The 25,820-nt window shown below is 44.9% G+C and overlaps 1 protein-coding gene across 9 annotated transcripts in view; it reads right to left on the bottom strand.

Moving 5' to 3' along the window:
- LOC121603419 overlaps nt 1–25,820 on the bottom strand; it is a 146,284-nt gene that overhangs the window by 89,024 nt on the left and 31,440 nt on the right. For 2 of the 9 annotated variants that reach the window (XM_041932076.1, XM_041932081.1), the window contains exons 1-2: nt 13,956–14,626; nt 8,136–8,851 (exon numbers count right to left, since the gene is read on the bottom strand). In XM_041932076.1, the coding sequence (XP_041788010.1) occupies nt 8,136–8,646 (511 nt within the window). In that variant the 5' untranslated portion in view covers nt 8,647–8,851; nt 13,956–14,626. Of the gene's footprint in view, nt 1–8,135; nt 8,852–13,955; nt 14,627–21,715; nt 22,047–25,820 lie in introns of those variants that run through there. The other 7 variants (XM_041932082.1, XM_041932083.1, XM_041932078.1 and 4 more) reach the window with 6 other exon arrangements.

Here is a 25,820-nt window from a genome sequence, read left to right as displayed (position 1 = left end):
TCAAAGGCTTTAACCAGAACAACACAGAGCAGCAATCGATTATGTTCAACATTGAAAGATGTTGGTTTTCGTTTGTGAAATGTTTGGCTTGTGTTTTTGCTGTGAGTCGAGCGTTACTCTTTCTTTTTTAAATTGGAAACGTTTTCAACTTCTTTTGAAGCAGCATCTTTCACGACTATGGATATGGAAGTTTCATAAATATCTTTACGGGTTGACGAATCAACCCAACCGTCGTTCGCCAGTTTTCGTGTCCTGCTCCAAGATTTCGTTAATTTTCTGTTGCTTACCCGCTTTCTCTCACAACGCTTGTGTTCTATCTTGCTCTTCCCGTCCAAAATCTCACATCTACCAGGAAGAGCATTATCAAATAATTCATAGAGCATGTCGAGCGGAACAGTACTCCACCTGCTGAGGCTTCCGCAAAGTCCCACGTCCCGTCGCGGGTAACGTTTCTCAGAACAGGAGGAAAACCGGGCAAAACCATCATTCACGAAACCGGCGGAAATGGAAACCTTTTTCCATCAAACCGAAACCAAATTCGGCAAAACCGCAGCGCACCGTGTTCGTTTCTCTTCTGCACCACCGTGAAGTGGTGAGGGCGGCCAAAGCTAAGACAGAACCCGTGCCCAACGTAGTCGCTCGTTTTTCGAAGGGAAAAGCACTCGCAAATCGGTCGTACCGTCCCGTTGGCCTACTTTGCTTCGTTTGACGACCCCCGTGCTTCAGCTGTACGACCGGAGTTGGCTTACCTTGAGTTTATTAGTTAATTTAGGCCACCAGGTGGAAGAGAAAATAGCCCCCGAAGCTAAAAGGGATGGGTGGAATTGGCTTTGGGCCGTGGCCACGTCGGGGTGGTTTCGATTGATTAAAGTAAATTCAGTTTTCGCTTTGCATGTGACCGTTTGTATGGAACGGGAAGGGTAGCTGTCCCCTTTCCAGCGGCAATCCTGTCCTAATCATGGTAATTTTCTGTTCAGCTTTTCGTTCGGTTGATAGCATTGGAATCATAATTAAATCATCCATTAGCAATGCACTAGCTTTGTGTTTTAGAGATTGTACAATCTTTTGAAGGCTGTAGGGACAACGAGGCGAATGAATACGGTGAAAAAATAATCTTTACATAGTTTAAATAAACCTTACATTAAGTATGTTTCTAATTATGATACGCAATTTCTTCAATATTTTTACATCAATGAAACAATTATCATACTTTATTATTTTCTGATAGTAATATCCCTCAACGACACACTTAGCTTGCACCGGGTCATGTGTGTGATTGAATCATGCTATGACTCTGCTAACATTGGAGCAAACACAATCGGTTGTATGCAATCCAATTTGCATCCATCATCCCGCTTCAGCCTCCGCAAACACTACTCTCGATTAGTCAGAAACTCGAGCAAAATTCTTCTTCCCCTGAGTGCACGTACCACCCGCAAACGTAATGAAAATATAAAGAGAGATTTAATACACCCCTCAAACAGCCTGTTGATGGACGACGACGCGCTTCATGAGCTCGGCACAAACGGAACGTTGCAGAACGATCATCATCAACATCATCATCATCACCATCACTCCAAGAGTGCGAGAGAGAGAGACAAGAGAAAGATTCGGTCCTGCGCCTGCCAAATGTCCAAACTGGCCAAGCTCAAGAGTACGCTATTGCTGACGCCCCGGTCGGCCCCACAAAACCATACAACCAAAATATTTCAAAGCCCCGACCATGTAGCTATGTGGGAACGAAATGCGAAATAGAATCACTTGCACCGAAGGCATGTGGCGTGGCAATGGAACATAACTGTCGCGCTGGATGGTGGTGGTGGCGGGAAGCATGGTGGAAGAATTATGTGTATTCAATTAAGTCTCGACCGCGGGTCATTTCGGTCAACGGCTCAAAGGAATGTCATCGTACACACACACACGGCACACGGACACGACACTGGGCTACGTTCGTTTCGTTCGTGCCTCATGCTTTGGTGATGATTGAAGCTGACGAATTGGACGGGGACCTCGGGTGGTTACTCGTTTTGCTCGTGCAAGCAAATTGCGAGCAAACGGTTGAGGTTCGGTGGTGCGTGTTGCTACGATGACCGAGGTAACCGAGATGTTCATTTGTCGTGTATGACGGCGGTATAATTGCTTGGTCACTAGGAAAATGTGCCATTGTGTATTACTGTGCACTGCGTCGCAGTCGAGCACCGGTTGGAAGCACTGTATGAAGTTGTTCATTTAGGCGCCACTTGAACCTTGTTTGACGAATCGATGGGACGGAACAGACGAAGGAAAGGAGAGTAGGACGAATGAGTGTTTCGTACAATTGTGTCCTTATTTTACTCGATTTTTCGTTGCTGGTTGCGTTTATTGGTGATGAATCACGATCTAACAAGAACATAACAATTAGATTATACTAGTATTTCTCTTTTTTTAAACTCCACAATTTACTAACCAACTTGTAGACAAAGCATTTAATGTATCATAGCTGTTGCTACAGTTTCAATAACTTTTTATAGAATCTAATATTTAACAGAATCCTCACGGTAAAAGCTCCCGAAAAGGACACAATCACTCCGTCTACGCGAAAGTTTGTTCAAAATTCCGAGATTATTCACCCTTCCACACACACACACGCGCGCAGGATAAGTTCATCCTGGCCGGCAGGCCGTACCCGTAATGCTGGTGTCACTTTGCATCGAGCAATTTCAACTTTATCGAGCTCTTTAGTTGATTAAACATTTGCCTCCACCAAACCCGGGTAAACCCGTTCGGACGTACCGTGCCGAGCGTGCGGAGAGTTTCCGAGTTTCCCCCATGGGAAGGAAGTAAAAAAGCCCCTCAAATGCAATCACCCGTCACCGTAGTGCTTTAATTGATTCTTTAATCTGCAAAGTTGATAATTGAAAACGAAATCCCGCTTCCAAAGGCACCCGTGGTGGTGACGCGCGTCGCGATCGTTGCACAAACTTGTATTGTTTCTCTTTTATTTTTTTCGTGCTCGCTTTCGTACGCTCTGTCAGTGTTACCCTTTTCTGCCCTCACGGGGAAACACACTCTTCCGAGCGAAAACGATCAACTTTTTATTCGTTCCACTGGCAACGCTTCAATTTTTCCATCCGAAAAGTGTCCGTTTCAGAAGTATATTTTTTTAATGCTTAAGTTTCATTCCCCGTATCACAAACTTTGCCGTAGCGAGTGCTGTTGTTTCAGCCGGACGATCTCTTCAGCGGCGACGAAAGTGGCATCGATGAGGATGCGAATCTTAGCATTGCAGACACACCAAAACTCCCCAGCAATTGCTCGGTCGACTCGGCGGCCCTTTCGCAACCACACGAAAAAGGTCCGATTGCGTTACGAAGCGATCGGGTGGTCAATATACATAATTAGTCCATTTCCGCCAGTATCCAACAATGGTACGGAGGAGAGGTCTGCATCCTCCAACCGCGCGGCATAAAAGTGGACCCCGAGTAATGGAAACTAATTTCACCATTTTTCCCATTTTTATCACCTTCCACTCGTGCGCTCGCGTTAAAGTTAGTCGGAGGGAAAAAAATCCCACCAAACGCCAAAATCAAAGTGCGTTCAAAGTGTTTCCAGCAATTTTGGAGCAATATTTTCCGGTTTCCCTTCCTGCTTCGCTGCTCACAAACCTGCCCTCACTGCCCCTCCCCGCGCGGAGTGTGTTTTTCACACATCGCACCGAACGGCGGGGCGCGTATTCTTTCCATCCCATTGATGCCTCAATCTGCCATTAAAATTATCATAAATTCTTGCAGGATTTTCCAAATGCTTTTACCGCGTCCGGACGTTGTCTCCTTCTTCCTCGCCTCCCGTCGCACGATTACTGTCCACTTCACCTGGTAAAATGCCAGACACGCGCCCGCTTGTAGGAGGTAAGCCTGGTGGTGGAATGCGAAAACAGTATCGACGCTCCCAGGGCACACATTCCCGCCTGGCACGCTTTCCGTGGGAGGGTGAAACGTGAGGGGGTGTATGGATAAGTACTCGACGACAAACGGTTGACACTGAGTTTTTACCCATCTGCGGGAGGCTTTTGTGCAGGACCGCGCTACGAAAACCCAAACGACAATGATGATGATGATGATGATGATGATGATTTTGAGGACACGCTTTTCCCCCGGGGGCCCTCACTGATTGCCCTAATGACATTACGCTTTTTCCTTTTGTTTCGATATTTCCTACCCACCCAAAAGTTCGATTTCCGGCCGGTCGGTTCAATGGTCACGCAGTAGTCGTTTTTGTTTGCACGCCCTCCCACCGCACACCGCACCCGCCGCATGGTTTGTGGCTTGCGGTTCCGGAGTGCTCCTATTTTGGCGTTCTTTTCCTGGGAGATTTTGCACTTCTTTGTGCGTGGTGAACTATAAGTTTGTACTCTTGCCGGTCTTACCACGAAACGGCAGATAAGTTCTCCGTTCCCTGGGCAACGATCGTAACGGTACGATTGAAGCTTGAATTCGCTTCAAGATTGGGTGGAAAGAAGGCTGCTTCTTATGTTTTTGTATCAGGGTTGTTGTTGTTGTTTTTTTATGACAACAGGCACAAGAGGAGAAGCAAAGTAAAGCGAATTGTCGTAAATATTTGACATTTTTCCTCACCCGACGGCTTTGTTTGAGTTGGAGACGCTGGTCTGGTGAAAGTTAACTGTGTGGAATATGTAAGAAGAAATGGAAAAGTGAAAGTTGCATCTGTCTGCTTCGTTCGTTTGACCAAGCGTAAGGAAATCAATTGTAGCTCGTTTATAGGTTCGTTGGGAAGCGACGAGTGTGGATGGGAGAGTGGATCGATTTATTTTGTCGTGGGAAGAGCTTTTATCAGATGCTTTCTGTTTGCTCACATAAGTCACGGAGTGCTATAGAGCTGTTAAAGACTGAAGGTTGCAAGCAAGCAAAAATGCCTTTTTTTATTTGATCTGTATGTAAAAACTTTCTTCACTCTCGATTATGGATCTAAATAATGGAAAAGCAATAATCTGACATAAAATTAGAATGAGTGACTAAAATCAATAACAATTATTTGAATTAATGTTAATGATTGAGTAGTTTGATGATTTTAAGAAACATATTCAAAAAAGCCAATTAAGGTTTCATCTTTAATAGTTTTATTAAAATAAAAAATCAAATAAAATTACCTTGTTTGATCTGCCTAGTCAAGCAAGGTAGGCATTATTTGAAGCAACATGACAACATGCGACGTATTGGCCTTATTTGGTCCAATACAACAAGAACAATAAGAAGAAACATGCTGCCAGCTGGTCCATAACCCTTCGCCCAAGCCCTCCTTTAGCTTTAATCAGCGCAGCCGTACGTTGCACTATTTCGTCAAAAAGCATGATGCATGCATCGATGCGTTCCCATTTAAAGAGCTCGCAATCAATCTAACCATTGTCCTTTTGCAAGCGTGGTGTGTAACGTATGAAGCAATTTCACACTTCAGCTAGTATGATTTGCGTGTCAACAATTGTACCAAATGTGCAGCAGACCGATAAATTTACTCAGCAGGAGAAATAAATAAATCATGCAGCGCATATGTTTCGATACTTTCTGTCGCAACCGAGATCGAGTTTTGTGCAGGTTTAATGGGTTTAACGTAATAGGTACGGCTATTCACTCTTACCAAATAAGTTTACACTATATTTCATAATTTGCGATTTCTTGTTGGCATTTGGAGACCTACTTTTGTTTGGCCGTGTATTAACACCATAGCTCAAACAAAATAGGTATTCAATTACAATCTCCCTAGTCATTAAATTAAATCGGTTTTAAACAATCATTAGTAAGTCTGCTCTTCATTGCTAGTAAATAAGAGACTCATTAATTTGGCTATAAACGAACTCAATGTTTTTGTAATACAAATCATTGTATACAACCAAATTTTGTAAAAAATAGAAAACTCTAGTCCTATCCTTTTCTTTCCATTATTCATTTTAAGATGTAATAATCTTGTGACCCTCCTCTGCTTAAGACATATTTTCACGATTTGCAACATCCTAAAACAACTGTTCTGTAACGGTTCATTGTGGTTCTAATGGAGCAATATTTTTTGCTTTGTAACTGACCATCGCATGTCTGCAAAAATTCAAAGCATACACCTTTACTCTGACGCTTCACACTCGTTCTCGGCCTGGCAAATAGATACCAGACCAGCCTGACCGACCTCATGGCCTTGTGTGAGAGCGAAACTTTGATCTCAGCTCCATTTTCCGTTGTTCCCTGCTGGACCTTACATAAAATAAACCCGTCCAGAACAGAAACCGCCACCAGCATCGGGCGAGAACATCAGGTGTAGTAAGAAGGTGGGCAAAAAAAAAAGGTTAGCCCTTCGAACGCAACCTTTCCAGGAGCATAACCCGACCTTTTTTATATGACGAAGCATCGTAAGGCCACACTTTGGCCGGCTGGTGGTGGCTCTTTGCACATATATTCACACTCGATAAAGCCGACTAAAAATGTGGGGTTTTCCAAGGCCGCCCTTTTACCACCTGTAAATGGATCCCGGGTCTGATATCCCGCTTCCCATTGGAGGCTTTCCTGTGCTGGCCCACAAACTTGCAAACTTTTCCACGTGCGACAGACGAGGGCAGGGAGCGACAAAAAGACAAAACAACACCGCATAAACCTTCGCCGATACCCGAGAAGCATCATCCGAAGTTGTCCAACTATGAGAAACCCGTGTGAGGGTGAAAAGTGAGCAAATAACCGAAACGAATGACCCATAAACATTCGAACGGTATAATTCATAAAAATAATCGTTCGCAACACCCTATTTTGCTCGGCGTCCTCTCTTCGGCTTTTCCAAAGGTGGCAAGGTGAGAAAATGCACGTATTAAAAATAGATGAAATATGATACCCAGTTCCGGGTCCTTTTTTGCCCCGACGCTCCTGCCAGCATAACAAATGTGCGTGCGTGGTGGAAACGGGCTGGTCAAGTTTACAAGGTGGGTAACAAATGTTGGCGAGGGTCACGTGAAAAAAAAAACATAGTTCCGAATTGGTTTATTATTTGATTTAGCTTAAATTTCATTTCCCGCTGAAAACCATCAATTGTAGTAGAATGTAATTTAACAATTGAAAAGCACGGAAGGTAAACTGGTGTAGATTGTAAATTAAATTAAGTAATAAAAGTAGGTAGTGAACCTAACTCAATAATTCGTTTAGCTGTATTTAGTTGTTTAGTATTGAATTTTCCTAAATTTACACCACGTATTCATGAATGATCATGAGCTGTTCAGACAAGAGGAATGGTTTCAGCAATGATGATTAAATTACAAAAATATTAGGAAGCGTTAAGTACACATTTGCATTGCCTTTATTCGTTTTAATAATCGAATAATATTATATATTATCGAACTGAATGTTTAAATATTTAAACATGAAAGATTGAACTATTTTTACTTGCATTAAAAAAAAATCAACATTGTAACACTACTTTACTGTTTGTAAAACAAGTAAACATCTAGCTTTCTATTGAAATTTAATAATAAAGAAATTAAAAGATAAATATTAAAGAGCTATTTAAAGATTGATTACATCAAAGATATGAGACATATCATTTGTACAGAAAATATGTCCAATACGTCAAATATTAAAAAAATGTTCAATGTCAGATGTTTGCCACGACAACCTTAAGTTGTTTTTTTATCGTATTGCAACCATAACGATTCTTTTTAGGTCAGTAAAATGATAAGGATTCCATGACAATACTTTTTAGTGTAATATTATTGTTTGTTTGTCGGGCCGGTCTGGTGGTACAGTCGTCAACTCGAACGACTTAACAACATGCCCGTCATGGGTTCAAGCCCCGAATAGACCGTGCCCCCATACGTAGGACTGACTATCCTGCTATGGTAACAATAAGTCACTGAAAGCCAAGCCCACTTCACCAGTGGGTACAGGCAGGCCTTGACCGCCAGCGGTTGTTGTGCCAAAAAGAAGAAGAAGATTATTGTTTGTTATCAAGTACTTTTCTTTAAAATTTAAACCCCTAATAAATCTCGCCCCTGTTTTTTCCAATCCTGCATCTTTTTTTTAATTTTTAAAACACTTGAAAAAGATTCAGAGGACTATTATATGTCTTGGAATGACGCGCTGCGTTTGCTTCCCTTTCCCATTTAAACTCACCCGAATAGCCGATATGCATCGGCCGAGAGGATGACAGTTGACTACCGGATCCCGTGCCGATCAGACCACCTCCCAGCTCGTTCCCGACCGCCGTCGATCCGCCGGCCCCGGTGCCACCACCGATCAAGCCGCCGCCCCCGATCCCGCTCTGGCCGGTCTGGAACGAGGAGGAGGTGGAAATGGTCGTCGTCGGGTAGGCCGGCCCCGGAACCGGGTCTGGGTCGGGCATCGGTGGATACACTGGATCGCAGCATTCTCGCTCCGGGAACTCGCTCCCACTAACACCGGTCGTACTCGGCCCGTGGCGCACCTCGAGCGCCGGTCCCAACAGTGCAACGAGCAGCACTGCCGCCCCTAGCGACATCCGTGGCCCGTGACCAGCTCTTGTCCTTGCGGGACGCCGCCCTGTGCTGTGCTCATACTCCGCCTCGACCGTACCGTCACGCTTCTGGTCCGTTGCCGCGGATGCCGCTGGCCGCTGCTGCCGGTTGACGTTACATTTGGATCTCATTTTCCGCGCAGCTTCTTCACTCGACGCTTGCACATTCTACCACAGCAAACTGAAATGGGCTTTGCACACACACACACACACACCTCTAGAGCTGAGCTTTAGGATTTATCTTTCCTTTTTCACAAACACTACCCACTGTTGCTTTTCACACGGCTACGCTCTATACAACCACAATCGAAACGCTCACACTTTGCTATCGTGCACACTGTAAAACGCAGACAAACGATGACGATTGGACGTTCCCGCTAATGGTGGGGGCACAACTGCGTGGAAATCTAGCCAACCGGACCCGCACTCCGGTGCTTCGGGGCGAGGTCAGAGGCTCGCAGGTCGATAGGATAAAAATAAAGGCTCGGCTCGAACAGCCCATTACCATTACGGGGGAGGGTGAAAGTTAATTAATAGAACGGGCGAACCGAAGAACGCGTATGTTCGGCCATTCGTCCACGCGCCGAAACCTTCGAAAACCTTCCTCGGAAGAAACTCAGCGGGAAAGCAATAACCTTTCTTTGGAACGGTTCCAACCACTAGTGCAAGGCGGGGGAGGGGAGGGGTTGCTGCTGAGCAGAACGACCGCCTCAAGGTTAACCCAAAAGCTCCCGAAACGTGAAGCAGCATAACGTTGGGAGCAGTATGGCAGCGCATTAAAAATAATATTCCACCGCCCGTGCTGACAGTTTTGCTGCTCTTACTTCCTCCCTTTCCTCCTTTTCCATCAATTCCAAATTTGTACGCTGCTACGTCATTCGCAGGACCCCGGGTGTTTGGGGATCAACCCTTGTGCTCATTACACTTAACAAACACATGCACCCCAGATCGTGCGCTGGTGTGATCGGAGCCGAGCATAGCCGTGTGGTCGGCGGGTGGTAACACTAATGGTAACGCGAACGGAAGAACCGACCGTATAACTTTTACGTTGATTGCAGCTGGACTTCCTCCCACACCTTTCGTTGGAAGGTCGGCACACGGCCCAGCCCCGCCACGGCCCAACTGCCGCTGGTTCTGCCGTGTTGCTCAATCGAAGAGAATGGCACCAAATTGCCCCATGACTGGCAGGATGGGGTCAGATCTGCAGAAATGATAGTTTGTATTTTTGTTTCATTTTTTTAACTGTTGTGTTTGGCTCCCCCCAACCAACTGGCCGGAGGCAGCATACACATACACAAAAACACACAGCAGCAGCTTCTGTGCCATTTCTAAACGCTTCAAGCACACTTCAATAAACCGCCGACTAAATTGGTTTGCGAATATGAAAAACAGCTCGTCACAAGTTGACACACACCGAGGAAGAAAGGGAGGGTGCGAAAGAAGGAAAGCAACAACAAAAAAACACACTTCTCTGACAGCTCCAGGTCAGTCGGCCAGATGGGCGGTAGGTGGGCTGAAAAGCTACCTAATTTCCCAACACAACCGACACCACCGCACACTCTCTATCTCTCTCTTCCTCTTTCTCTCTGTCGCTCGTCTGCAGTAGGCTGTTTTTATTTCGTCACTATGGCCAACCGCCCCCGGCTTGCCGTTGAATGATAAACGCATTTAATGGAGTGAAACTTTAATGAAGCACGGACAATCTTTCCGGCCGGCAAGAGGGGAAGTGCAGTGGGTAGACGGACGAAAAAAAACCCAAACAAACAAAAAATCACACATCCAAACGCTACCTTTCGCACATCACCCGACCGAAAAACCCCCTCGACTTGGGCGCCTGTACACATTGGCTGACAATACCGCAGACACTACCGAAACCGACACTCGGGGCCCGGATGGAGGGCGTGCAACGATGTACGTGAGGCACATTGTGCGTCAATGCAATATGCTTTGGGTTGGGCCCATCCGTCCACCCGGCGGCCCGGACTGACCTGCATTTCGATACGGGCGAGGGGAACTCACCTAGGCACACTACCGGCGACCGGGCCGGGTTTTCTGAGGCCGGCAAATTGGCCACATTTTGTGGAAGCACACCACACTGCGGGGAATATCAAAATCAACCTCAACCCAGCCTAGGCAGCCGGCGGCACAATGGGCACGGCAACTGGCGCGGGGCTGGATGGCCAGAGTGGTTCGCAATTTTGTGGGTAGTTTGTTTTTATGTGCTGATGGGAAAGCCTAGATAGGTAATGGTGGCGCACTGGCTGCTTGCAACTATACCGCCGGAATCACACGCACATAAAAAGAGATACAAAGAGGGACATAGAAAGAGAGCAAGAGAGGGAGGGGGAGGACAGTGTGTGAATGTGTGTGTGTGTGTGTGTGTGTGTGTGTGTGTGTGTGTGTGTGTGTGTGTGTGTGTGTGTGTGTGTGTGGTGTGTGTGTGTGTGTGTGTGTGTGTGTGTGTGTGTGTGTGTCTTTTTTATAGTTCAGGTCCCCAACATAACATAAAGCTACAAAAAGCGTTGGAAAAAGTGTGTGAAAATCGTTGCACATCCTCTCGGTGGACAAATGGAAATGAAATATGGTCACACATTGCCATCGATAAGCTTGCCAGGAAATGCACTTAAGCGCACACAAACACACACACACATACAGGCACCATACGCTTGAAACACTGGAGACTGTAGCTTTTACTTGCTTTTGGTGCAAATGCACGAATTTGCTTATAGAAAGCTTCATTAGAATGACCTTCATTTTGTCCTTCCATTTAAAAAAGCTCTCTTCTAAAAACCACTCCGAAAATATTTCGCGATTTTTTGTTTCTACATTAAAATACACTCTAAAACGTTTCGTTTCAGCACGCTGTGTCAATTAGCTGTGTTTTTCTTCTATCAGCCACGGAATTGTTTATTAGATTTTCTTCCTGAAAAATCTGAACCTCTCGCCGTTTTTCTACTCCACTAACACTACGCTCCATCAGCGCGCTAGACTTTATTATTCCCCGTGGACGGTGATGGCTCAAGCCTGGCGCAAAACCAAAAAAAAAAACGATTGATGCATTCGTATTCGTTCTGCTAGCTACTTGCACCGATCTCACCAGTATTGGCAGCAGATTGTTCCTCTGACGGACTGTTAGACAGTGTTGCACTGCACGCCTCGGACTGTCATTAGAAATCCCTTCAGATCTTTTGCTCCGTGTGCTACGTGGCCGTATACACAGCTCGATTAAAACGATAGTTGCGCTCCGTTGCACACACTGCCCCAGTCGCATTTGCTCGCTGCTGACAAAAACGCCTCTTCCGATGGCACTGCATTACCCGGGGTGATGTTTTTTTTGTTGCTTTCCTTGCTTCTTCACTAAAATACCGATACAAACAGTACGTCTGGGCCAACGCGTGCAAAGGACGAACTTTCGCGTCCGCCGATCCGGTACCGGTTTAATCGACTCTGCCATCAGCAGCAACCCAACCGGGGAACCGGGGCCGAATGTCAAGGGGCTGGTGAGCGAATGTAATTTTCACGCCATGCCACGAGACTAGCGCCCGAAGGGAAAATGTCGTTCCGGAGCAATGCAGCTATGCAGCGTGCAGAAGAAGCAGCGCCACTAATTCGACGATTGACTCGATTGATCTTCGATTCGCGTCGTGCTCGTGTGCGGACCGATACCGTGTGCTGGGACGTAAATCAAAAATGAGTTAACCATCAATCCGGTCGGCGATACATCGTCCGCGAGCTTTGTGGGATGAAGTGTGCACAAACAAAAAAGCCGTACAACACGTTGTTTGATCGTTGATGCCATCGGTCCTGTCCCGTTGACACTCAATTAGTTTCCCGTTGAACGTTGGAACGAGCAAAAAGCAGCAACACACAAAAACACCGCCCCCGCTGAAAAAAAGCTCAAACTCTGGCGACGCTGATTTAATGCGCGCTTTCGAAGTTTTTCTTTCCGTAAAACAAAATGCGATTTGGCATGTCGCTTGGCCTCAACATTGCTACAAGGCAGTGGGGCAGAAGTTTTGCCCTCTCAAAAACTTTGCTCTATTTTTTAACTTAATTTTCATGATTTTACCGCTTGTTGCAAATCCAACGGCAAACCCGGTGGGGGGGGGGGGGGGGCAAAAAAAGCCACCAGACCAGAAATCGAGAAAACTAGCGAGCTGCTTTAAATACGCCGCCAGCAGCATAGCAACGCAGCCCTGCTGTGTTTACTGTGGCTTCAATGCCGCACGAGCGCCAACGGTTCGCGGAGGTCTGGATCGTGGTTCGGCAGGCCCGAAAAGTTCAAATTAGAATAATAAACTAATTATCTTCGACGAGCACGAAACGGCCGCCTTCGGTGCCGTAGGGCACGGCCGACACGCCAACCGCTAGGAGTACGTACGTACGCGTTGGAAAAAGGTGACGGTTCGTCCTTGGCGGAAGCACCCGTGCACGGAGCGCGCCAAGTGTCAAAGCAACGACGTGCGCCAAGAGGTGTTACGGAGCCAACGCAGCGTCGGGTGGCATTTCGCACTTCCTCTCGCTCCTTTCTTCCTTGCTTCCTTTCTCTGTGGTCCGTTTCCACGTGGCTCTTCGTCCGTAATGTCACTCGCGCCGATCACCCTCCATCGATCTAATCTCGTTCCGATGCAATCCTTCAAGAATGCAATTAAAATTCCTCCCCACTGCTGCGACCATCCAAAGGGCGAAAGTGCGTGGAGTAATTTATTCTTCACACTCTGGCATTTTCTCACTAACACACACATAGATATCCACATATTGCGCCCACACACACACACACATACCATTCAGGTGCATGAAATTGCATTTACTGGCGAAGGAAGGACAACTCAATCATCATGGCGTCCCCGCTGGGAAGGGAAAGCGGTTGCATCAAACGATTCGACGAAGGTGTCACTCACTCAGAAGGTGCGAATCGAAGATGGTTTTCGATCGTCAAATACCTTGCCGTGTATGTGTGTAAGTGTGTGCGTGTTCTTTGCCCACTCTGCCGATCCAACTCGTGGTGGTCGTTAGGCTGTAGGGAAGGGTGAGTTTTGCGTGCGAAAAGGCACATCCACAGGGTGCCACGCAGAGGGTCTCCCACACGGCACGCGAAAATGTTCTCGAACACACACCAAATTGAGCGAAGCATAGTCGTGCATGTGTGTGTGTGTGTGTCATTGTGTGAGTCATACGTGTTTCTTTTTTGTGTTTGTTATGCCGAGGGCTTGGCATGGCAGACCTTCGTGAGTCCTACTTATTTGCCAGCGACGGAAGCAGTAAGGGGAGCAGACTGAGCGCGTTCTGGTGGAAAGAGAAATATTTCGACACTGTGGGTAGTAAAATCGTTGCTACCTCTGACAAGTAAACTGCTTTACATTGAACTATTTTGTCGCAAACTCCATGTTTTTGGCTGTGCAGCGACGCCTTTAGATGGCAACAAACCGTATTTACGTTACCTTCTTTTGCTTATTATATTGTATTTTGGGAAGATAAACATATTTGGAAGAATAAGAAGCCACCCAATGTCCATTTCCCAATTCACTGCACTGTCCTTCGTAACCGCATAACCGCATGTCGAAAATCACAACAACCCATTAAGCGAGCCTCTCGATTTGTGTGTGTGCATCACCAGCAATATCCACCCAAGCAACCTCAACCGTTCCACATTTTGCTTCACTGCGGTTCGGATTAATAGTAATTATCTCGCTGCCCGCACGTACGAAATATCGCTTGGCAACAAAACGCCATTCCACCAAATGCGAGATTGCCCTTGCCACAAACACACTGCACTTGCACTTTAACCCATGCCCGCGTCACCCTTTCTTCTCCCTTTCTTCTCCGCAACGAATTGCATGGACTGCACCACTCGGCCCAATGCACCGCCAATGCCGCCTGGGGTGCAGCCAATTGCAGGTGGATGCACCAGGGCAAAGGAGCACAAACTGGACCTGGGTACCGTTGACCGTTGACCGAAGCAATGATTGCAAAACTGGCCACTCACACGCTACAGCGCCAGTACGGACGGGCGACTTTTTTTTTTGGCTCACGTCCCTTAGAACGGTCCTTTCGCAACTGACTGCAAACCGACGGCCGTTCGTTCGCGTGGTACGTGGACCCTTTTTCCTTCGGGTTGATACTCGTAAGCAACCCTCCTTCTTCCTCCCACCTTACGCACACAACCACACATACACACACACAGCCGTACTGTCGGCACCTGATCGCACCAAAACAAACGTTCGGCTGTTCGGGTGCTGTGGTTTTGCCTTGCCTGTGCTTCGGTGGTTCCGCACAGTAGGGGAAAATAAGCCGTCCCAGCAAGGCTATAGAAGGTTGCAGCGCGAAACCAAAACAAGTCCCGAACGAACCCGAAGCGGTTGCCACGAAGTCGGAGAGCTTTTCCATACGCTTTCAACACAGCAGCAGCAGCGGTGGCGGCGGCTGGCAGCAAATGTGGTTTGAGCTTTCATTTCCCCTTCTTTTCACTTGGAGGAGGCGAAGAAAGCTTTGCACCGTGAAAGTGGAAGCGAGACGGACGGATTTTCCTTCAGGCAAAACGGGACAAACCGACCATGGCGCGAGCTCGTGCTGTACTAAAACGGTCACGACAATTACACTGCTAAATATTGTTGAATGGAATTGAAGGCGTCCCGACGTGATGGTGAAGGTTAGCGGCAGGGACGAGAGAGAAAAATTCGATAAAGATTCGAGGTCTGCGTGGCCCAGGCATCGAGCCCGCTGTGAAATGGCACGGTATGGAAATGGTGGAGGTGCGATAAGACAAAACTTGACCCCATCCATCATACCTGAAAGGTTGACTGGCTAAGTGTAGAGTGTTTTGGTTGGAATAGAACGCCTAATTGAGATGAAGAATGAAAGTTTAACCGCTATTAATATCTTCCGAGTTCGAGAACCGTACATTTACGGAAAGTGCATTTGGAATGGATTTCTTGACCAACGTGGTTGTAGATAGAATCTTTTACTTTCTCTTATTAAGTTCTTCCAATGGTGTTCTGTCTAAGTTGTTCTCGTCTGGAACATCATGTGAGTGTTAGCCAAGATTTGTACTGTGGACAAGCCTCCGAACAATGTCTTAATGCAAACTGATTGATGGCAATGTAATGAAAGTAGCTTAATTTATATTTATTTTGTAAAACACTGAATCTTACATAAGAAAGGGTGCAACAGTTCACACAAAGCAGATTAGGAGAAGATACAACTAATGAAATTCTCTTTCCCGAGTTACAGCTAATGAAAATTCGTACTGAAAGATTATTTTCCAATTTATTTGTTCTGTTTGACCGGCATCATGTATATGTCTGGCAAGTAGTTTAGAAGTTATAATTAATCGATAGTAAATTGTTAAGAAATGTTAGTCGCTCACTATGTTGCCCCAGTACAACGATGCTTTCAAACATGTACGAATTAGTTACTTTTGCGCATTCACTGAATCATAAAGCTTCATTAGACAAGTTAGACAGAGCTAATTCGGGCGTGGACAAGAATTCCTTAGCCAGTGGTTTCTTCAATCACTGCTCCCAAGAGCCCTTGAAGCACAGGCAAGTCGCAACCGTCGCGACCAATATCTCATCACTTCCCCGGCTACCCGAAAGCTATTCATATCACTCTCCATTAGCTCCTGCCCCGTACCATGCAAAGCAACCTCGAGACGGTATCGTGGTGCCATTACACACTGCACTGCGAGTTGCAGGTTGCGTGTGGAGTGAAAATTTATGCATTCGCGTTGCTCGTCCACCGTCATCCGCACCGTCGCTCCAGCAAGAAAGAATGGCATTGGCTCAGCGGTGAGTGAAAGAGAGAACGGAGTTATCGGCAGCGAAGAATGGAATGCAAGGTGGTACGGGCGTACGCCTGACGGATGGTTGATGGTGCCCAAATGTTTCATGCCCTTTCCTCGGTCTGCTGACTTGCTTTCAGCGATTCTTTTTCTTGCCTCGCACTCCGCCTTTTTGTGTGTTTGAGGGTGTGCTTCCTAACCTGCCCCAAACCATGGTCATTCGGCGAGAGTGATGTAACTGTACGGCGTAAGAAGAGCGAAGGCCAATGTTTGGCTCGTGATGGTAAACAAGACTCTTGTCTAAGAAATTCTTTTCTACTCCCTCAGCACACACACACACATACACTACTGCAGCGAGTGCGCGTGGATTATTTGAAACAGAGGGCAAGATGTTAGATGTCGCGTGTATTTTTTTTTTCTTTGTCGTTCCTTTAGGACAAGCTAAGAAAAAATAAGCCATGTCCAGGACATGCAGAACTTTGGCGTACGGTACAGCTAGACAGTACAGCAACTAGAGCAATGCAAGCGATCTCGGGAGGAGAAGCTACACGGTGCAACGTAAAAATACATAAACACATGAACGCTGGTGTAAGTTTCAGCGCGCTCGCTTGCGCACCAAAACAAACCGGGACCGAAAAGAAGGGTGACACTGAAACTTACCATAAATCTTACCCCAGTTGGCCAACACACTTTGCGGGCGAGCGGGAGATGGCCGAAGCTATTTGTGGCATATACAGCCAGCGCTCTTATCGCGCGACACGAGGAATTCGGGGCCGGTGTCGTTCGCGTTTCAACGGCTTTGACCCAATCCAAACAAACGCAAACTATTGCCATCGCGGCTGGTGGCTTTGTTGCGAGTGGGACGCAACAGTGAGGAGGCGCAAAGTTTGTAAGCTGAAGACTTTTAAAACTCATCTTGATGGGATTTTTATGCATGTTGGAGGCGATCGAGCAAAAGGAACGAGTCAACACATTGAAAAATGTTGCTTTCCTGTGAGAAATTCTTAAAAACTTCCTCTTTCTACACGATGGTGCATTCAAGCGTGGTGCCAACGAGCTTTGATGATTAAGCAACGAGATGAAATTGCAATTTCAACGAAGGAAAGGAATGCCTCGGCTCAAATCTTTTCACCTGATTAAATGGCATATCACGCCAGCCAGACCAGCCGCTAAGCCGCGATTAGCAGCTTGAGGACGAGCTTGAGTCTCGCCCTTTCCACAGAATATTGCTACTCGAGCAAAACGGTCGCCACTGTTTCCATTTCTAATCTAGTGATTGCAGCTAAACCTTTTCACTTGAACCAACCATTGCTTAGCCGGTGGGTCTGTCTGTTTGGCGACCAGATAAAGCGTACCTTTGCCACAATGCGCGGTTCAGGTTCGTCAAACGTTCCGACACAAGGATAATGATAATTCCCGGCTTAGCCCAGCTCCCTGTTCGTGGCACGGAAAGAAAAGCAGTGAGCCGTGAGCAGATCATGTTGCGAAACAATAAAGTGCCCTGTCATGTCCACAGCGGCAACGGTTTACAACTGTGGCCAATTAACGCGGCCGCTTTTAAAGCGTACGAAAAGTAAAAGGTACAATACAACAAAAAGCACCGAAAAAACGACAAACAAACTCATACGCAAACACACGAATGTGTTGCGTTGCGAACCGCATAAAGACGCTCACTGCTTGACCAGCGACCCGACCAGCGCCGCTCATGAAGTGCCCGTAATCCGTTGTGCTAGTACGGGAGTGACAGGTCGGTTCGAGGAATTTTCAGCTGCCGCTTTGCTACAAATCCCGCGGGGCAATCGTAAAGTTGACTTTATCCACGCTAAGCTCGGCGAGATCGTGAAGTCTATGGCTAAGAGCATTTCCCCGTCCGGGCGGTGTCTGTGTCACACGATTGTCAGTGGAGCTTTGGTGTCCATCAGCAGGTTTGGATGACGGATTATGATTATATCGTTGCCGGGGCAGTTTTGTAATTTTCTTGGAAGCAAGTCTACTTTTCAGGATTCAAACACTATATCAATGCTGTGAATTTGTCATTTTGTCATTTTGAGTATTTGAGATATTGAAATATTTGGAATTAACATTTTGTAATGATTGGTTTTATTGCAAACTTTCACACCATAACTTGCCTGACACGATCGCTCCTGGATTTCACAATATTTGAATAAATTATCAGACTCTTTTCCACGTCTTGCATGCACTATTTTGCTCGGCCAGCAAACTCTTCCCGAACAACGACTACTTCCGGCCAGAACAATCGTTTGAGCTATTTCAGGAGCGTCTTTAAATAATGGATCATCTATCGATTGGATGGCCCACGCCGATGAGTACCAGACTATGGTCCTGCCAGCGTTGCCACGCGACTACGCGCAAGGACATCGAACCATACGACGGAAACCCGGAATGCCGGTGCCGTCCGCAACCGATCGATGCTCATTTCGCTGCACTAATTCGAGCTAATCCTGATCCCGATGCCATTCTAGCCCTTCTGGAAGCTTTTGTAAAACCAGCACAAAGGTCGAACGGTGCAGTATAGAAGCATGCACACAAACACAAAAAAGATACCCTTTATTTTGAATGGCATCGCTGCTCAAATGAGATCATACTCCCTCACTAGTTGAAGAGAAAGAGAGACGCGGCAAATGCACACAATCGAGACTAGCTTGCACTACGTTAAGAGGCCAGGGAAGGGAACGGAGCTCGGCTCAAATCTCGCTCCAGAAGGACAGTCGCCACACACATTATATGCTGATTATCAATCAATTGAGACGAAAATAATGAAATCGTTCCACATTGATGCACGCTAATGGTTTCAAACATGGTCAACGAGCGCGATAGAGATACAGAGAGAAAAAGGGATGTGAAATATAAAAGGAGTATAAAAAGTATCCTTAATGTCTCTTTCAACAATATCCTACAGCATTAAATCTCCAATACATGCTATGGTAGAAAACCAGCAAATGTATAAAAGATACATGACAAAGAAACACTTAAACAGGTCCACTAAATACAAGTACAAGTGCTTGACGATACTTTCATGAGGGGTTTCTGTTACAGTAAAACTATCGGTCACTTGCAATCGTGTGCAGTACGGCAAAGAAAACACGACAAAAGTAGTACAGTACCAGCTCCCGTTGAAACTTTGCAACAAAAGCCATGTTTGACCCATTCAAATACATGATTTAGCTGAGGCCACGTGGTCGTCCTGTCGTGTTGTAGCCGTAAAATGTAGCCCAACCCGAAAAAAGGATGCAGAAATATGGAACCCCTTTCCCGGTAGGTAGCACTGTTCGGGCTGTGGTGACTGTGACTGTGCATGCAAATATGCAGCACCATTAAAAATCGTTGATCAGGGGTAAGTAAATCATTGTCCGGCGTTTTTCGTCCCAACACGCCAGTGTGCCTCCCAGCGGCCCAGGTAAAAAGAAAAATAAATGTATGTGTGTTTGTATGGCCACGTGTGCAAACGGTGCACAAAAGGCTAATTATAATTTAATCGCACACATTTACATTTGCAACCACTCGACCGTTGTGGGGTTGCTTTTTCGTGCCGTCTCGTGGCCTTTGGCACCAAACGTTCTAAGGATTTGTTTCCTCGAATGAAGGAACAGTCGTGGTGGCAGTGAACCACCGGAAACAACCTGTAATGTCACCATTGTACATCCAGGAGACTGGGATAGTGAACACGATGCGTTAAACAATTATTCATACTTTTCACACAGTGCCCGACAGTCGTTGGTTGTTGAAAAGCTGTAGACTAACAATAAGCAATAGACAGAGCAGTTGTGCTGCCGTAACTCAACTGCATTTGCGCACCATCACATACGTTTGCCACACTAAGGGAAAGGAGGATAAATGAGAAGACAGGGTAAACCAGGTTGTTTTGTTTGTGAATTAAGGGCAGTGAATCTTTTACCTGAATTCGATTTAATTTCACTTTGTGAACTCTGATGCCAAATCCAAGAGATAAATAGCAATACTTATTATCCTTTTTTTGTTTTGAAACTGTTGAAAATAGGGTTCATTTGTTTTAGGATAGTCTTAAATGAGGCTGGTCTCGTGGTAAAGTCTTCAACTCGTACGACTTAACAACATGCCCGTCATGGGTTCAAGCCCCAAACAGTCCTTGCCGCCATACGTAGGACTGACTATCCTGCTATGGGGGACTATCCAAAAGCTACTGAAAGCCAACCTGACAAGTGGTATAGGCAGCCCTTGACCGACAACGGTTTTTGAGCAAAAAAAAAGTCTTAAATAGGTTCATACCTAAGCTGAAATCTGTATTAACCCTGAAGAACCAACATGTGTCACAAAACACCATGCGTCTCCATCACAATGCTAAATGTCAAATATTTACAACAAATGGATGCACACTAAATAAGGCTTTATATATAACCCTCAACTGCCTTGTTTGTTAAGTGTGCGCTATAATAAATATCAAAGAAATCGGAACAAACAATGATAACAATAATAAAAGCTAAAAATAATAGATTACTATACGAAGTCGTTCCTACCATGTTAGCCATATCTAGTACACATCCAGCCACAGCGCAATGTTAGCTAATGGCTGAAAAATAATTTTTGGATATCTGCTTCTCAAGGTAGCCTCAAATAACACAAAATACAATATTTTTTCTGCAACCTCATATTATAACAGTTTAAACGAAATGCTTGGAATAATCAAAAACACATTTATTCGCACAACGCACTTGCAAACACTCTCAAAGCTTCTGATTCGAAGCTGCCACCGTTGCTGAAAGCATACATTTCTATTTCAACATTCGAATACAAGTATGAATGGTGAAAATTTTACCTCAGAAAGCTTCTCGGAGTGTGCTACGGGTTTCCCTGAATCGAAACGTCGACCAAGCTTGGACATATTGTATAACATATTTTTCGCATGCGCAGTACAGATGAAGCTTCTGCGAACAGTGTGCTTTTCTTGTATGAGAAAACTTGTGCACAAAGACACTAAGTAGCATGAAACCTTAATTGATTTAAAATACCCTCTGAAAGCTTTTCATAAACAAAAGCATTCAATTCTGCTTTATACTAAAGCTTTAGGCTCAAGAGTGTGAGCTTTGCTTTATGGAGATTTCTTGTTTGCAGGATTGCTACAGATCAGTAAATCGAAACCTGCAGAACAAAGCTGACGCCCAAGGTCATGTAAACATTTTCTCGCCACAACCAACTAGAAACAGGTTTCCTTGAGTTTGTTTTGCCGCGCTTAAGCTGTCACCCTACTTTAACATTTACAACTGTTGATGGAAACGCTTCCGTCAAGTCGACCGTTACAAGCTTGAATCACATTCTCTTTCAACTACCCCTTCAGTTCAAAATCGTGAAGAAAATGTTACGCATCCTTTAATAACATGACTCTAGGGGGGGGGAACAAATTTAAAGTTTAGACTGTTTACTTACCGAGAATGGAAACGATGAGGAAAATTCTCAGCAGTGTCACTAACATGATGATATGTTTTCGTTACTGTTTGTGCGCCGTGCTCGTGTGCCGGCGTCGTGAAAGGCGTTATCCTTGGAGATGGAGTGTTTTTGTTGTTGTTTTTTTGTATCTGTTTATCGTCCTCCGTCCGTGTTTATATAGCGCGTATAGAGCCACAATATCTTCGTCTGCAGTAACCGTCTGGCTGTCGGCCGTGTCGGTGAAGCGTAAATGAGAGAGGGGCCGACTGAATGTGAAATTAATTTCTCCCGCCCCGTCTCCACTGCAGCCGTCACTCGCACTGGAAACCCCCTGTAATGAAAATAAAGCGAAACGGCTGGGCGAATGAATAAAATGGCTATAAAAATATATCATCATTTAGCACGGTGAGTATATTGCACCCGTAAGCACGCATGACACACATACACACTCAAGCGTCGCGGCAAGGCTCATCATGAGCTTTAGCACGGTGGTAGATTAAAAGAGTACCTTACCTCAAGGGTCGTTAAGTGGGACCGGTTAGGAACGGTAAACGAGACCACTACCACTTGAATGCGATTGACTCACAATGTCACCCTAAGCTGGATTCATGTGATTCTCTTTGGCCTGGGCTTAGACGGGCGAAGGGGAACTTTGTTCACGTCCGAGACTCGGTTATGATCGACCTGAGAGTTGAGGTACTACATTTCCTCCACCTCTGCCCAGTGCTGTCAGATAAACTGCCGAGACAAATAGACACCTAATGCAATCCGGCTCATACGGTTCCCCAGTGCACTGTACTGTGAGTATGATGGGCTTAAGCCTGGGGTTCAGCAAAGCTTCCTTGACCCCGTCATTGGCTGGCGAACACCCTAGCCCGAACGAGGTTGCTACAGAATCTGCATCATGAAATTTACGTTACGCTAACGATGCCGCTACTAATGGGATCAAATTAATTAGTTAAACTTTTCGTGTGAAATAGCACACTTGCTGCTCGTAATGCGAGCTCTAAAGATAAGAGTAGATTATTCAAGCATAGGAAACTCGCAACAGGTTATTCTGTTTTGTTATTTGTGCTTTGACGTATCAGTATTTTGAAAGTTTGCATATTTTTTGTTAAACTATAGATAAAAGAGGTTAAAAAAAGCTTAGAAAATGCTTGATGTTCAACAGTTCAATGTTGAGTGTATATCATGTTCCGATTGCTGCAAATAGTTTAGTATGTGCTCTATATTTGCTCCGTTGATTGTTTTGAACATCATTATTCTTTCAAAAACATTCGATTGAATACATTAGGGATTGATTGAAACAAAAGCAGAGACAAAGATTGGAAGAATCTAGTTAACTGAATGTATAAACAGCTCAAATAGGAAAAACTCAAAATTCTGGGCTGTCTTATTTTCAAAGCGATAATTATGTATATAAACTTTGCTATATGTTCATTGCAATTGTAAAAGTAAACTGTCATACGTTTGCATTCCACATTTATGTTTTATAACAACTACTTGTTGCAAATGGTGAATCTGTTTTCGTTTTCCTAATGAAGCCTCATTTTCGTTATCTGTGTAGTGTTGAGTAAGTGCATTAACAACTGCTACTTTCATGACAAAACATACGAAAGTATCGATTCGATCGACTCATTCACATGCGATACTTATGCTTGTAGCAACCTAACAAACAGGTTGAAGCAGACTCACACGCTCATGAAGCGAACATTCGTATCAAACCACAGTTCGATTATTCGAGCTATTCCATGTTTTATCCAACCGTTTACGATACGTTGAACATTTTCGGGTTAGGGTTTGTGGTTTTCATTTTCACATGCCCATGCCCTTGCCATGGTTGCTCGATTTGCAAATCATGCTCAAGCACGAATGTTGCCGGTTTCCGGTACGTGCTTCAGCTGCACGGAAATTGGCTAATCATCGAGGGGGATTCAAACAAATTCACCTCAGCGCATGGTTCCTAATGAGGGGATTAGTAGCATATGTGAATTGTTCTTGTGAAGAATTTTGTAGATAAGGGCGTGTGCTTAAATTCCATTAGAAGTGTGCTTTGCAATGCTTTTCATCGCTTGCGTTGTTGGAATTTGTTTTCTTTTGCATTTGCTCAATACACTACGATAAGTTCTAACAATGACTGCGGTTTTTTGAATGTTCTATTCTATGTGAAATATGAAAAATGATCGTAAAAAATCACGATGGAAACAAAGCAATATTCTTCAGTATTATCCTCTTTTTCACAATCATGTTATCGTTTACAGCAACATATCCTAACATTTGTCCGATATAATCATTCTTCTATCTTCTCCGCGGCTCGATTTTAAGAAGGCTTCATTATCGGCTCAGCCCGCAAGGCTGTCAGTTAATCAAGAATTCGCAATCAACTCGCACTCACTCCAAAACTCCCTCTGTTCCCATTGCACTAACGAACAGCACCTGCATGCATTTCGGAACGAAACACTCTCATCATGGGTGTGTTCGAGTTGACACCCAAACAACCCTTTTCGACGACCTCGGTACGTCTCATTAAGTTGATTTCTACGATGGCCCTCTACATCTGGAAGGAAAGTACGGAGGGAAGGTTTATGCTGTAGGTTTGCTCTACTCATCAATTATTTATCAAAATGGCTATGCTGTGTGAATGTATGGGATGCGTAAACATGCTTTTTGTTACAGCACAGTTCTTCCGGAAGAAGACGTGCAGAGAAGGTCTGTGGATGGTGTTGACCATTAATTACACACCTGCACAGTGTGATTTTGTTTGAGAAGGAAATTGAGCTGGATGATTAATTTCTTGTTTTTGCCAATTGTTGTAATGACAATTTTAAACTAATAAAATAGCACACATTTTCTAGCTTTTTAACAGGAATGCAATGAAAAAGTACACGGTAGTACATTTATTACTTGTCCCGCATAAGGACAAATGTATGATAAGCATTCTATATATATTTAAAAATTATTAGTATTTTTTATAATATACTATTTTTTTTTTACATTTTACATTTTTTTATGTAGAAAACCAGGGCTTCCTTCATTTTTTCCATGCAGCTTTACTTAAAGTTTTTTTACAGCTGCTAGTAAAAAAAATAATTATATTTTAGTCAAAATACACAAAAATATTGGTGTAAAAATCAAATTTTGAAAATAATTTTTCACAAGATTAGACTGTTGATTTAGCTTTAATCTTATCACTTTTAGCCGATAACCTTTATAAAACTAGAAACATTAGAACCACGTCGAGTTAAATCATTCTCTCGAAATATACCAAAATGAATACCCGTCATCATTTGCTAAGTTTCTACTGTGAATGTTCCAAGTGTTCCCTTAGAGTGTCTCCTTTTGACCCATTGTCCAACCAGTCGGGCACGTACGATATTGTCGATAAATTTTCACGTCTCGTACGCAACAAACACGAGCACACCCGTAAACGGTAGTTAATCTGCTTAAGAAGTATAAAATTTTATTTTTCCCTCCAAAAACCAGCTTAACCACAATCCTTACCAGACTGCCTCTGCACTGGCACTGGGGTGGCACAAACGTCACGCGGTTGCACGGCGTGAGCGAGCACGAGTGAGTGTCGCCTGCAAGTGCGTGTGACAACATTTTGTCGACTCTTCGTTCTTCTTTCCACTTCGGCCCGTTGTGGTTTGTGTGTTACGAAACGGCACTTCATCATCTTTGTAGCCCATTCGTCGAGGTCGAGGTGTGCAGGTTATGATAATACATATTTAATCATGTAATTAATTTTTGTATTCATAGCCCCTTTGCAAATAGAAGCGGCTTCCGGGTGTGGAAGTAGCACCAAAACACACAAGCTATACATATTCTTTTGGGGTGTGAATGTGCTCGGCTCACACCGGTGCCGTTGCTTCCTCCATACCAGTGTGATCCTTTCGTCGAAGGTTATCAACCATTGTTTCAACACGTAGTGACCCCGCTTTCGATGAAGCGCTCCTAGCACAGGTATGATGAGTACCTAACCACTTTTACCGATGGGGTTTTTACCGGCCATTTATACAATGCAACGTGTGGCTAAAACAAAGCGAACTTTGCTACCTTTGCTTGTACAAATCGTCCTAGTTCAACAGTGCGTTGACGTCTTCTG

This window comes from Anopheles merus, chromosome 2R (genome assembly GCF_017562075.2).
Source record: "Anopheles merus strain MAF chromosome 2R, AmerM5.1, whole genome shotgun sequence".
Taxonomy (NCBI): domain Eukaryota; kingdom Metazoa; phylum Arthropoda; class Insecta; order Diptera; family Culicidae; genus Anopheles; species Anopheles merus.
This window is presented reverse-complemented; position numbering and strand designations above follow the sequence as displayed.